Below are 14486 nucleotides of genomic sequence, written 5' to 3'. Positions count from 1 at the left end.
CCAGAGTAGTTCAAACCGACACCTTGATTTTGATCCTGGTGAGACATTGATCCCGGTATTGGCTCGGTATTGGTGTGCTCTTACCAGTTGGTTTTGCAGTGTATGGAACGAAGATGAATCGGGTTGCGGGTGGTTTATGTGACTTCAGATAGTTGAACGATGTTTCTTTGGTCCTTGTCCGATGTTCCCAGAGGACCGCATGAAGTTTTATGCATTTGAAGATGTTCTTGGTGATTTGGGCCGACATGTTATCGTTTGCACGTTTCATCATGAACCGGTTGGTCTTTGGCCGACTTGATCGAGTTATTATTGCTTGTGGATGGTATAAAAGGAAAGTTTAGATATTCATTTTGCAAGGGGACAAAAATCGAAAAAAGTAGAGGTCGAGCGAAGATGTAGTTTCTGGAAAGATTTTGGTCCGAGGGGACTGAAGTCCATTTTAGTGCAGACTATTACCGAATACCCTACTTTTCGAGTAGAAGATTTGTGGATCTTAGATTTGTGTTGCATCGATTATTTTGTAATCCTAAGTTGCGGTCCAACATGTCTAGTCGCCGAAGGCTTATGCAATTCTTTAAATGATTGTAACAATGGATTTATTTGTTATCGGTTATATCTTGTGTTGCTTCTACCAATTAGGGTTGCTTACCGGTTATATCTTGTGATCTATTATCGGTTGTCGGTATCTTGCATAGTGTTTGGTGTTATGCCTGTATATTGCATGGTGTTTTGTGTTATGAGTTGCGAGGCGGGGATGTCCTTCATTGGATATCCCTACCTTGTCTATGTTACCCAAGAACACCACAACAAAATGATGTTGTAGAAAGAAAAAAGCGGACTGTCAAGGAGATAGTGAGAACTATGTTGAATGAAGCAAACATACCAGATATGTACTTGAAGGAAGCAGTTCATATTGTTGTATATACACTAAACTGGGTTTAGGTGAGAACAAACAGCAGAATGACACCTTATGAATTGTGGTATGATCGAAACCCATCAGTTAAATACTTCAAAGATTTTGGAAGTAAATGCTTCGTCAAGAGAGATGAAGATAGTTTAGGTGGTTTTGATTCTAGGAGTGATGAAGGTATTTTCTTGGGTTCCTCTACTCATAGCAAAGCCTACAAATGCTACAATAAAAGACTGAGAAGAGTCATTGAAAGTGTGCATGTAAGAGTTGATGAAGATCTGCATAAAGGCAAACTAGCACAAATAAACCGGTATGATGATTCATGTGATGAAGATGAAATTCAACCGAGGGAGGCACCCAACAAGACCCCTAATAGATATGTGCAGGAAAATCACCCGGAAGAGCAGACTATAGGTAATAAAAATGATGGTGTACTAACCAAAAGAAGACTTGCCCGGAACAATGAACAAGTGAATTTCTGCCTCATGACGGAAATGGAACCCAAAACGTTTAATGAGGCCAGCAAAAGTGAGAAATGGATGGATGCAATGGAAGAAGAGCTGCAGCAAATTGAAAAGAACAATACTTGGGAGTTCCTAGACCAACTGATAAAAATATCATTGGCACTAAATGGGTCGATCGGAACAAGATGAATGAAGAAGGTAAGATTGTCAGGCATAAAGCAAGGTTAATGTGCAAAGGGTTTTCTCAAGTAGAAGGAATTGATTTTGAAGAAACATTTGCACCAGTTACAAGACTTGAGGCTATTAGAATGTTCTTAGCATTCTATGCCTTCATAGGATACAAGGTATATCAAATGGGTGTTAAGTCTGTCTTCTTGAATGGTAATTTGGAAGAAGAAGTCTGCATAGAACAACCGAAAGATTTTTTGTTGCATGATGATGAAACTTTTGTATGTTGATTGAAGAAAACATTGTATGGTTTAAAGCAGGCTCCAAGAGCATGGTATTCAAGATTAGATAAGTATCTTAAGGAGCAAGGTTTCAGAAAGGGAAGTGCAGATAGTAATCTATACATCAAGGCAAATGGAAATCACTTGATTATTGTTGTTATATATGTGGATGATATAATATTAGGAGGCAACAAGGATATCTTGTGTAAAGAGTTTGTTGATCAAATGCAATTAGAGTTTGAGATGTCAATGCTTGGAGAGCTATCATATTTTCTTGGTTTGCAAATTTCATAGCAAGATAAAGGAATATTTATCTCTCAAACCAAGTATGTCAGAGATATGTTGAAGAAGTTTCAGATGGAAGACAACAAACCGGTAAGTACCCCCATGGTGACCGGATGCAAGTTGAGCAAGGTTGATGAGTCACTGGAGGTGGATCAGACCCTGTATAGATCCATGATTGGTAGACCGGTATACCTTACTGCCTCAAGACAGGATATAGTGCAGGCAGTATGTATGGTGGAAAGATTTCAAGTTGCACCTAAACAGTCACATGAGAATGCAGTTAGAAGAATATTCAGGTACCTACAAGGAACACTTAATTATGGCTTATGGTATCCAAAGCAAGGAGATTTCACTTTACAAGCCTACACTGATGTTGATTGGGCAGGCTGCATCGATGACCAGAAAAGCACAAGCGGTGGAGCATTCTTTTTAGGTGACCGGTTAGTTTCATGGCACAGCAAGAAGCAGGATTCAAACTCCTTATCTACTGTTGAGGTTGAATATATTGTTGTCGCTACATGTTCTCAGGTGTTATGGATGAAGAAGACCCTCAAGGACATTCAGATAGAAATATCTGACCCTATTTCAATCTGGTGTGATAACTCAAGTGCAATCAACATTTCAAAGAATTCGGTTATGCACTCAAGGACAAAACACATTGCCATCAAATACCATATTCTCAGAGAGAAGGCTACAAAGCAAGAAGTGAAGATAGAATATGTTCCTACAAGTGAACAAATTGTTGATATCTTCACAAAACCTCTACCAGTAAACACATTTGAATATCTAAAACACAAGTTAGGAGTTTTCTCACCCGCTTTATGCACTTAAATGTGTATGGAGATCTGTGGTTCAGGGGGATTTCACAGCCATACATTTTTTACTCTTGGACCATATGCTGGACACAGGCGGAGATCAAGTGTTTGTGTGGAAGTAATGGTTGGTTTGAAACTTTGGGAAGTTGTCTATTCAATTTGTCTATCTACTAAAGTCGCAATTGGCAATTGGCCTGCCAGGAGAAAGAGTACAGTGGTTTGGCCTACCGGTAATTGATGTCTGAGCCCTTTGTCATTGTTGTCAAAGGGGGAGATAGCACATGTTGTGAGCCCGGATTGTGGAGAAAGAGCTCAGATTGTGAATAATATGTGTGTTGACATCAATGCCAAAGGGGGAGATTGTTGGCATTGTATTGTCATTGATGTCAACCGGTAAGTATGTCAACTGGTATGCAAGATGTTGTTACCGGTATTGAAGATTGTTGGCATGTTGATGTCAACAGGTATGGGATGTCAATCAGTGTGCAAGTTGACATTATCGGTATGCATATTGTTGGCATGTTGATGTCAACCGGTAAGTATATCAACCAGTAAGCCAGCAAACCCAATAAGTGCGGTCTGGGACACTCTAGCTTTCACGATGGGAGATAACTTGTAACACTATTTGCTTTGATATCCTGCATGACCATCGGTCATTCACATCTCATGTCGCGGGATAGTGTATAACACTATTCACTTTGCTTAAGCATTATCCCGCACGACCTTTTTCATTCCGTCATACACGGTGCGAGATAGTGCGAAGTCTTTATCCTCTTTGAAACTTTTATCCCGCATGACCAACCAAGGCTCGACAAGCATTTTTCAGGGTAACACCTTGACAACATAGTGACAATCAATAACACGATGCAAAAACTTGTATAACCATCGTATTATGTGATTCTTTTGCAATTCAGTCGATAACCTTCGTGTTATTGATATCTTTTGTCACAAGACCAACATGACTAACATGTTGTGTTATTGACAACTACAATCACACATCCATCGTGTTATTGACCTCTCCAATCACATAATCGTCGTGTTATTGACAAATCGTATCACATAACCTTTGTCTTATTGACATCTTTGGTTGCCTTTTGCAGTTTCATAAAATGCAACAATTTGTGTGTTATACACAACTACAGCTGACTATTTCTATGTCATACCTGATTGCACTCCTTTTGTTTCTTGTGTGTATAACATGGTGTGTTATATGATGTTGCAACAACACTTATGCTCTTGGTCAAACCTGTTTGCTCCATGCTATCATAGCTCTATGGCCTTGGTCCTTTAATCACCTGCAAGTGCAATATCTGACTTAATGCAACCTCCATGCATAATCATACAACCTACACAACTCTACCATCCTAACTCAACACCATATGAGCCTCTCAAACCTCAACATCTTGCATCACTGTAACCATTGCAGCTTCTTAACTGTTGACATCAATCAACTCTGCATGCTAGTTGCATCTTCATCTAGTATGTGTCTTGTATGTCTTTCTGCAACTTCATCAACTCAGCCCTACACACATGTTGACATCAATGACAACTTTAATGCCAACAATCTCCCCCTTTGCCATTGATGTCAACACCAATCATCACTCTCCCCCTTTGACAACAATGGCAAACGAGTCTAGCAGCCTATAAAACTTCATTTGATTGTCAAATCGACTGTCAACCATTAATATCACTATGCTCCCCTTCAGGCGATATATTCTGTTGAAAACATTCATTCTGCAACAAACCTATATTGTGTAACTGAAACACTTCTCCCCTTGTGGCTCAGATCATCTTTATCAACAGATTCTCTATAATCATTATCTTGATCCTTAAGTAAATTGAAGCACATCTCCTTTTGATACATAGCAATGAATGGATCTTCCATTTTTTTGTCATGACACATCTGCAATACCTACTACCATTATGTTGACCTTGTTCACTTAGCTGGAAACAAATATCAACTCCTTTGTGGCAACTACACTGCACCTTTGTGGATACCAACTGCAATTCACCTTTTCCTCCTTAGCAATAGTAGCACCTACTATCAACATGCTGACACTTTCTAAGCAATGGTCTTCCCCTATTGTTTTCTCATCTGCTACAAATGCAATCTTCCTATTGTCCAATTGATCAATGGTCTCCCCTTGAGACTAATAGCCTCTATGCTCCATCTCCCTTGGAGCACACACAAGTTCAAGGGTAAACAAAATGTAATCAATAAGCTCCCCCTGAACCAAATCCCATGTATGATTATATGGACCATTCACTGTCTATATGCTAGATGAACCATTATTACAATATATATAGCTCTGCAAGTTTTGCTTATCTGATTTCTTCCATCTTCATTCTTGTTGACCTGTCCAACCATTTTGCAGACCATTTGTTGACACTTGCAGCAGTAATCAATCTCACATATGTAGATGTGCAATTATAACCAAATGTCATCTCACAGTAAACAATAACTATATGCCAACAATGTCAAAGTTGGATATGCTACCAAGGCATAAACTTCTCTAATATAGGCATTTACAACAGACATCCAAAAACTTAACTAACTCAAACATCAATAGTCATCATCCTTGTCCTTAGATTTCTCAAAAATTTGGGGGTAAAAGGTATGATCAATATGTAGCTCCCCCTAAGGTCCTTCTCCTTAAGCTTGAGGGGGTATCACATGTGCATGGAATGCATCGTGCTTGCCCACGGCCATATCCTCTTGTTTCCTTTTCCATATTTGTTGGACTTCCCTTCTTTTCTCAGGTGCAACATTTTGAGAAACATCATTCATCTTTCTTGATTTGGCAATTCTTGCCTTACAGTACCTTGCAATGTGGCCAAAGTTGTTGCAGTAGTAGCACACTGTGTTCATCCCAAACAGAAGGGTAGAGGAGTTTCTGCTGAATTGATTTGATCTTCTTCTCCAGACCAAACCATTGTGACTAGCTGATGGAACAAATTGATTTATGGACATTCTAGGAACATTTCTTACTTTGTTCCATGCAGAAACTTGTGTCACATACTAATCATTATAGTTATTCATTACATTTTTATTGTAGAAAGAGGTGTAGGAGCTCCCATTAGACTGAAATGATTTTCTTCTACATTCATGACTCCTATGACTCATTTTATTACAGTTATAGCATACAATATTTTCATTTCTTGGAGCAGCAAATAGACTCTTCCTATCATAGATGGGAGCATATCTATGCATGTGTCTACAACCTATCATACTATGTCCATGTGCATTACATCTATGACAAACTACATTTCCATTTGCAGAAAAAACAACTTGACCTTTCCTAGACCCCTTTTACAGTCATTTACTTTGTGCCCATAACCTTTGCATGAAAAACAATAACTAGAGAGGGGAATTGTGACTTACAAATTTATTTTGCCAAAAAGGTGGAGATCTTGTGGACTTGTCTGTGTTGAATCCTCTTGCTCTGTCGTTGTCCTTGAGTTGTCCATTTACAACAATCACATGATTTGAATTACTCTTGTTCACTGTCTTATGGGCAATAGCCTGTGTCCTCAACCTATCAGTAATAGTATTTAAGTCTATCTTCTTTCTTGGAGCATTCCTAACTATGAAGGTTTGTCTATTACTGTTTTCAATTGAAGAGGCAAAGTGTATCTCCTTCTTATATGAGTCCTTACTGATAGAGCATTGACCTTTCTCATATCTAACACCTTCGATATCCTTGGAGTGCTTTTGTTTGCTCAACATCTTATCCAAGGCCTCTGTGCTCCCTTCATATTTGATTCTCATCTTGAGCTCATCTTGGCACTTCTCCAACTCTATTGTTAGCTTTTCTATTTCACCCTTTAGATTTGACACTCCTTTTGTTTTGTCTCAACTTCTAATTCTAATTCCTTACACCTACATTTCTTGGTATCAAAATCTGATTTTGATTCTTCATTTATCCTTTTAGCATCATCCAATTGCACCTTCAGATTTGCAATAGTTTTCTCTAACTCTTGAAGACACTTATCCAGTCAGTCTTGTTCTTCAACAACATTCTTATACATTTTGTATTTTGTCTTCACCATTCTGAGTTCTTCTAATTCAGCTATAATAGCAACAATACTCTGATTTGATTCTTCAAAGCTTTTCCTCAGCGGATCATGTTCCTTTGTGGCTGACTTCTTATAATCTTTGAATTCTTTCCATTCTTCCAGAATACATAACAGTTCTCCTCCAAAGTCGAGTTCAACATCACCTTCATCTTCATTATCGCTACCAAATAAACTTTGATTGTTGGAATGAGATCCACTATCACACTCTGATGTCTTCTCTTCATTTTGGATCTCTTGAGCCATGAGCATATGGTTTTCCTTTTCATCTCCGCTGCAACAACTAACTGATCTTCTTTTATCATCTTCACAATTATCTGCATCTTTAGTTTTAATCAATCCACGATCTGATCCAGCAGTGGTAGGCTCTTCTCCATAGATTTTCTTTGGTCTATCCCATAAACTCTTTGCAGATTTACATTTGTTGACCTTTGAGGACAATATATCTGACAGCCCACTGAGAATAGTCTTTTTGGCTTCAACATTGCACTCGTATCTTCTTTTTGCTTCAAGATCAGTAGGAGGACAAGTAGGAACAAAGTAACCATTTACAATTGGCATCCAAACATCATAGCCTAAAGCAAACAAATAGACTTCCATTCTAGAACTCCAAATGACATAGTTTGTGCCATCAAACTTTGATACACTAGTAGAGGATGATACATATACAACCATTGTGTTCACACTCCAGAATCTACCCAAGCTAGAGGAAGTTTATCTAACCGGGAACGTAGGGATCCGATACCAATTGAAGGAACAAAATGGACCACTGAGAGGAGGGTGAATCAGTGATAACTTTCTAAATAATCTAAGCTTTAATAATAGTAAATCATAAAACTATGAAGAAAGATGTTAAACACAATTTGACACACACACACAAGGCAAACTCATAACACTAGGTATACAAGGAAAACCCAATGTGGGAAAAACCTCAATGAGAAATGTTGCTAGAGTCTATTGCTCCAATCCAACCTCACAAGTAAATTTGATTACAATGTTTAGGGCACCAACCCAAGGAGCACCAACCCCTAAAGTTTATAGGCACCAACCCCTAGCTCTGAGCACCCACTCAAAGATTTACAATGAACACATTTAAAAACAAAAAAAGAACCTTGTTACAAATGAGTTTTGTAACACCTTACAAATGTTCTGCTCTTGAGATTGATTCGACTCTTTTCTTCTCTCTGATCTTTGTCATCTTCTCTCTGATCTCTATCGTCAATCTTTTCTCTTTGCTTTATGTCCTCTTCTCTCTGCAACCAACTCTCTGATTTATGCTCTGATCACTACTCTTTCTTTGCCTCTCAGTATATATAACCCACTGTGTTATCTGCTTCAGCTCTACACTTTTAGGTCTCTTGTTTTTGTTGCTCTCTACTCTCTACTTCATGCTCTTCATAGTCCACTCTCTACTCTAGCTTTCAGTTGCTTCTTGACTCCTCTACACACTTGAACATTTTACATGTAGTTTCATCTGCATCGTGTTATTGACACCTGTGTGGGCTACTTCTCTGTGACCCTCATGTCTCTATTTTCTACACTCAGTAGCAATCAACTCTCCATCAATATTTTCAGTTGGTTGACATACCCTCTTTTATACATTTTTCAATCACCTCCACGAGGTTTGTCAGATCATAACTCATCACAATCAAACAAAATCTATTTGCATCATTATCAACAACATGATTCACACGATTTTCTAAGCAACCTTAAAATCGTTCATATGTCAATATACACTATGATCTTATTGGCTTGCCATAGGAAATATACCACCTTTTGTATCTACCAACCAGCTGGCGGTCCAGAACAACTTGTTCAAGTTCCCAGACCATTTATTTGACGCGCCAAAAGGTGTTCTTCAATTTCTTTTAATCTAGACCGTTTATCTCTTCTCTTGATTAAAGAATGTCTTCTCGAGTTTCTAAGAGATCATATTTTCCTATTGATTGGATTTTGTATCTTGGATCAACTACCTGCAATAAATATGTCTCATATGTTGATCACCTTGACCCCTGCAACCATTTGTAACTGATTCCCCATTAATAAAATCCCCATCATTGCCAACTTCTACGTATCCAAATTCCTCTCTGACCACCAGAAAAACACATGTCATCACATTCGACGTCTGAGTTACTTAGTCAAGTCTAGTTAACCGCCACGAGACCCACTGAGTCTATCGGCTTGCAAACATGGCTGCAAAGTTGGTCACAACCATCAATCTTGTAGACAAAAATAACCGTTCATCTTCTCGACAAGTGTCCTTTGATTCGCTTTGTACATGCCACGTTGTTGGGTCAAGCTCGGTCAATGCCCATGTGGACTATCTTACCTATCAGCATACAAATGTGTCATCAAACTCTTTGTATTGGACGTCTAATGTGCACAATCAACATCGGTCAACCTGCCACATGGGCCTATTTGTCTATCAAGTTGCCAACATGTCATCAAAAGTCTTCTTAATCGTCATCCAAGTCACTTGGTCAACGTCTTTGTGGACCATCAAGTCAATCGGTAGGCATCCATGGCATCAAAATTATCTCAACTGGTCATACCGACCTAAAATTATGTCATCGCGGGATAGTGGATTGCTCACAATCTCAGTCTTTCCTTATCCCGCAATGTCAATTTCATGTCCATTTTACCCGTGCAGGATAAGCTTATGTATGTCCTCAAGAAGCCTCCCTTCATATTTGTTAGCCCGCACAACACTTCGTGTGATCTCTTAACCCATGCAGGATAAGAGACTCCATTGTTTTCTTTGTGCTCATTTACCCCTCAAGACCATTTTGCTTTAGTCAACTAGCGGTGCGAGATAACAAGGACTGCCTCGTTCCACATAACTAAGGTACCCTGTGTGACCTCCAACACTTGGCTTTCACGATACAGGATAACTTGTAACACTATTTGTTTTGTTATCCTGCATTACCATTAGTCATTCACACATTATGTTGTGGGATAGTGTATAACATTGTTCACTTTGCTTAAGTGTTATCCTGCATGGCCTTTTTCATTCTATCATACACGATGCAGGATAGTGTGAAGTCTTTATCCTCTTTGAAACTCTTATCTCACACGACCGACCAAGGCTCGACAAGCATGTTGCGGGGTAACACCTTGACAAGATAGTGAGAGTCAATAACACAGTGCGAAAACCTGCATAACCATCATGTTATGCGATTCTTCTGCAATTCAGTCAATAACCTTTGTATCATTTATATCTTCTATCACAAGACCAATAGGACTAACCCATTGTGTTATTGACAACTGCAATCACACATCCATTGTGTTATTGACCTCTCTAGTCACATAATTGTTGTGTTATAGATAACTCCTATTGCATAACTTGTGTGTTATTGACATCTTTGGTTGCCTTCTGCAATTTCATAGAATGTGATAACTTGCGTGTTATACACAACTGCAACTGGCTTTTTTTGTGTCATACCAAATTGCACAATACCTTAACAATTCAATTGTTGATGACTTCTTTGTCCATTTTTATGTCCCAAAGGCACATTTCATGCACTCATTTTTGTATCTCCTTGTGAGTATAACACGGTGTGTTATATGATGCTGCAACAACACTTATGCTCTTAGTCAAACTTGTTTGCTCCATGCTATCATAGCTCTTTGGCCTTGGTTCTTTAATCACCTGCAAGTGTAATATCTAACTTCATGCAACCTCCATGTATAATCATACAACCTGCACAACTCTACCATCTTGATTCAACACCATATGAGCCAATCTAATCTTCCTCTGAGACCTCATCATCCTGCATCATTGTAACCATTGCAGCTTCTTAACTGTTGACATCAATCAACTTCGCATGCCAACTGCATCTTCATCCAATAGGTGTCTTGTATGTCTTTCTGCAACTTCATCAACTTAGCCCTGCACACATGTTGACATCAATGACAACTTCAATAACAACAGTAGGTCTTTAGATGACAAAAAGGATTGCTCAATACACCAAAGTGGTCATTAAAGTTATGTATTAGAACAATCAACTTAAAGAGAGGATCGCATGGGATAATTACCCAAATAGGGTTAAAAATAGCCCAAATTTTTTATATTTGTTTTTTTTTCACTAATAATACTCTATGAACAAATTTTCCAAACAAAATTATCAAAATCTTCCGATTTTGAGAGAATTGACCCTAGAAGTTTCCAATTGGCAATCTATATGGGAGTTCAACCCTTATACTACTACTTCAACTCTAGTCGTTTGCAAGCAATAATCCACTAACCATTAGAGAAATGTACTTTGCCTAGCCAAATTTAGATCTACCAATCCTATTGTACAATCTATTGGTGTCCTCCAACTCCAAAAAGGACATGCTTATTAGAAACAAGGTTATTAGAATAAGGAATCCTAGAAGGTATGTCTAGTATATAATATGCTTTTTTGTTCATAAATAGTGTAGACCCAATATTCCATAGCTCTACCCACAGAGGATTGAACCATAACGCAGCCCACTATCCCATCTCCGAGGTACAATGCAAGTTACTTCGTGATACTAACTACTTACCATTACACCATCAAATGATTGAAGGCTACCTAGGTCTAGGTTTCACAAAATCTATAGGTCTTCCCATACACCCAAGGGTACACAAAAGCTCAAGTCATTTAAACATTTTGTCTAAGGCCTAGGTATTAGAGTTTTAGCACCCCTCACTTCACTAGACCCTTTTGTGGAGAATCTACTTGGCCAAAACAATAGTCATTCTGAGAATATTTGAAAATCCATGGCATATGGTTTCTAGCCTAAACCCATAAAAAACCTATAAGCCATGAAAAAAAATCAAGTAGATTTTGGGCAAGATGATTAGTGTTGCTACTTTAGGAGCTACCTTCTAATAACCAAGATCCAAGAGCATAAGGTGAAAGCATGCAGTGGGCAATTGCAAAAAGCCCTAAACCTTTAACAATGCTACAAAACACATTATTGGAAACAACTCTAATATTAGATGTTAGGATCTTTCCTATAGAAAATTAGTCCAATAACAAAAAAAAATATAGAGGATATGCAGCACAATGAAATAAAGAGCTCAATAATGTATTGAAATCACATAATCACATTACAAGATATCAAGGACCTCTTAAGGGGGCAACCTCCTTTGAGCAATGCTCAATACAAAACATTTAATAAATAAGCTTTCCTCTTGCCTAAGCCCTCTATTTTAACTAACTCTATTCAAGAGAATCATCACTTTGCACATGGGATAATTATATTAGCTAAAGGGACGACTTACAAAGCATACGTAGCCAAGCTTTTTTTAACACCTAATACAAAGTAAAAAGTTAGGATGAAGGGGTCCTAAAAGGCTATTTGGTTATGAATTCAAGTTAGAACATTTGGTCAAGGAGAAGCATTTAGAGAATGAGGAAAGGAACATATCTAATGAAAGATATGTGTCGCAAGCTGATAAAGCCATTCAAACCTACACAGAAAAAGTAAAGTAATTTTATACACTGAGAGAAAGGTTATACAAATAATCCTTACTCATTTTTCATAGCCTTGCTCCCTGATGAACTCGATTTATCTAGAATTTGAGGAAACCTAGAAGTTTGAGGTTTGCCAAAACTAAAATATCCTAGAGATTTTGGTGCATTCTCCAGAACATGTTTTCTTAAGCCACTCAACTGATCGTTAATTATATTCTCTGCATTTTTGGCATGCTTATTCCAGTGTAATAAATACTCGAATCTAAGCTTTGAGAATTCTGCAGAAGTCTTCCTTCCAAATTCGGAAATATGTGGAATTGCATAGTCCCGACCCAGCCCTGCAACATGTGTAATTGCAGGAACTGCATTGTATTTTGCAAAGTCAATCACTCCATAGCCAGTTGCTGAAACAGCTGAAAAACAAATAATGAAAAACTATCAGAACTCAATGCACAATGCCTAGGCTTTCTCAATCTCCAACTTATAAGTGTTTGAAAACAGGTTATTTTCACTGGAACACATCATAAACCAGAATCTCACTTTATGTTTAAAAATAACTAATAGCAGACTCACATGTTAATTTGAAGCCCAATTTTTTTTTCAATATTGAAATTAGTATCCATTGTAGAGATCAAAAATAAGCTCAGCCTTCAAAAATATACTCTCATAAGAAACATGGATAGAATGCATACTGCAGCACTAATCAAAAAACAATATTAAAGATCATATTTTAAAACTTCTTTCCAAAAGAATGCACATTGTCTTACATTATAGAATAAGAAGTTGCATAAGATAATACATCAAGTAAGTACGTTCCATTTGATTCATCTGCTTATATAAGACCAATTTTGGTACTGGGTTAGCTGAAATACAAACAATTCTTCTTACTGCAGTGTTTCTGATTTGATAATCTACCAAATAATTTAAGCCATTTTAATGCCAAGCATGCATACTTAAAGGAAAATTTATCAATCTAAAATAAGAGAGACAAAAATCAAACTCTTTGTTTTCCATAGCAATTAGTGCTTGGACACTTTGGCATCTAACCACAGACAATGTCAAGTCCAGAATGTCATCCATACACTGAAAATCTGACACGAGTAACACAGCAGACTAATAATATGAATAACTAGCCCCAAAGCATCCCAAAAAAATACTTACTAAGCAAAGAAAGGTCTTCATACTGCTCTCATACAACAAAGTTGACTGTGCCTAATGAGAGATCATCCATTGCTGCGAATAAGCAAATTCTGTACAGAGATTATCAATTAATCACCAAAGGCTCTAAGCATATTTCATTAAAAAAGACCATCCCTTGACCTTGTGGCTACATTCTAAACCACTAATTGTAGCAGTTTGCCCATGTAGATCATTCACATATACTTGTCCAAGACCCTAGCAGCGGCCCTCTTGGCCATATTTTTTCTAACAGGTGAATCCATAAGATTCCAATAAAAGGAGAAAAGAAAAAGCAAACAGTTCTCTTCATCTAATCTCATTTATAACTTCTAAGTAATTATTTTAAAAGAGAGGGAATGTAGAAGTGTTGTGATGTATTCACACATTCGCCCCATTGCAAATGGGGACCCCCACTTTTTCCTGCTTTCTAGGATAATTGGTAGAGTCTTTTGCTATTAGCCTTTGCGTCGAAGAAGTATAGTTGGTCAAGAGCTGATCAAGTCAAGTCTCTCTCTCATGATCAAGTGAGGTCAGTCAGTTTTCAAGGCTTTTGAAATGAATGATTTACATCTTTTACTCACAGAACTAGGGATGAAATGCTAAATTTGGCTAAGACATGAAAATTTCTTTTGATTGCCTAGATCAACAACTGAGGCATTGACGGCACTTCCTTTACCCAGCCAAGACATAATCCCTTCCACTTCTCCCAGCACTGCCAGTGGGTGCTCAAACCCGATCACTCCCATTTCCATTCCTCACAATTGCCATCACCATTTCCACCTCCCCTCATTTCCATTCCCTTCCATCTTTCTATCTCACTCCTCCATCCCACAGCCCTTCCATCTTCTCTACCTTTCACTTCCTTC

The 14486-nt window shown here is 38.0% G+C and overlaps 1 protein-coding gene across 5 annotated transcripts in view; it reads right to left on the bottom strand.

Moving 5' to 3' along the window:
• Positions 1-12031: 12031 nt before the first annotated feature.
• Positions 12032-14486, bottom strand: part of LOC131041320 (uncharacterized) — a 39703-nt gene continuing 37248 nt past the window's right edge. For all 5 annotated transcript variants that reach the window (XM_057974361.2, XM_057974364.2, XM_057974360.2 and 2 more), the window contains exon 3: positions 12032-12854. In XM_057974361.2, the coding sequence (XP_057830344.2) occupies positions 12496-12854 (359 nt within the window). In that variant the 3' untranslated portion in view covers positions 12032-12495. The remainder of the gene's footprint in view (positions 12855-14486) is intronic.

Source organism: Cryptomeria japonica, chromosome 11 (assembly GCF_030272615.1).
Source record: "Cryptomeria japonica chromosome 11, Sugi_1.0, whole genome shotgun sequence".
Lineage (NCBI taxonomy): Eukaryota > Viridiplantae > Streptophyta > Pinopsida > Cupressales > Cupressaceae > Cryptomeria > Cryptomeria japonica.
The sequence above is the reverse complement of the archived record's forward strand: the minus strand, read 5'-3'. Positions and strand labels throughout refer to the sequence as shown.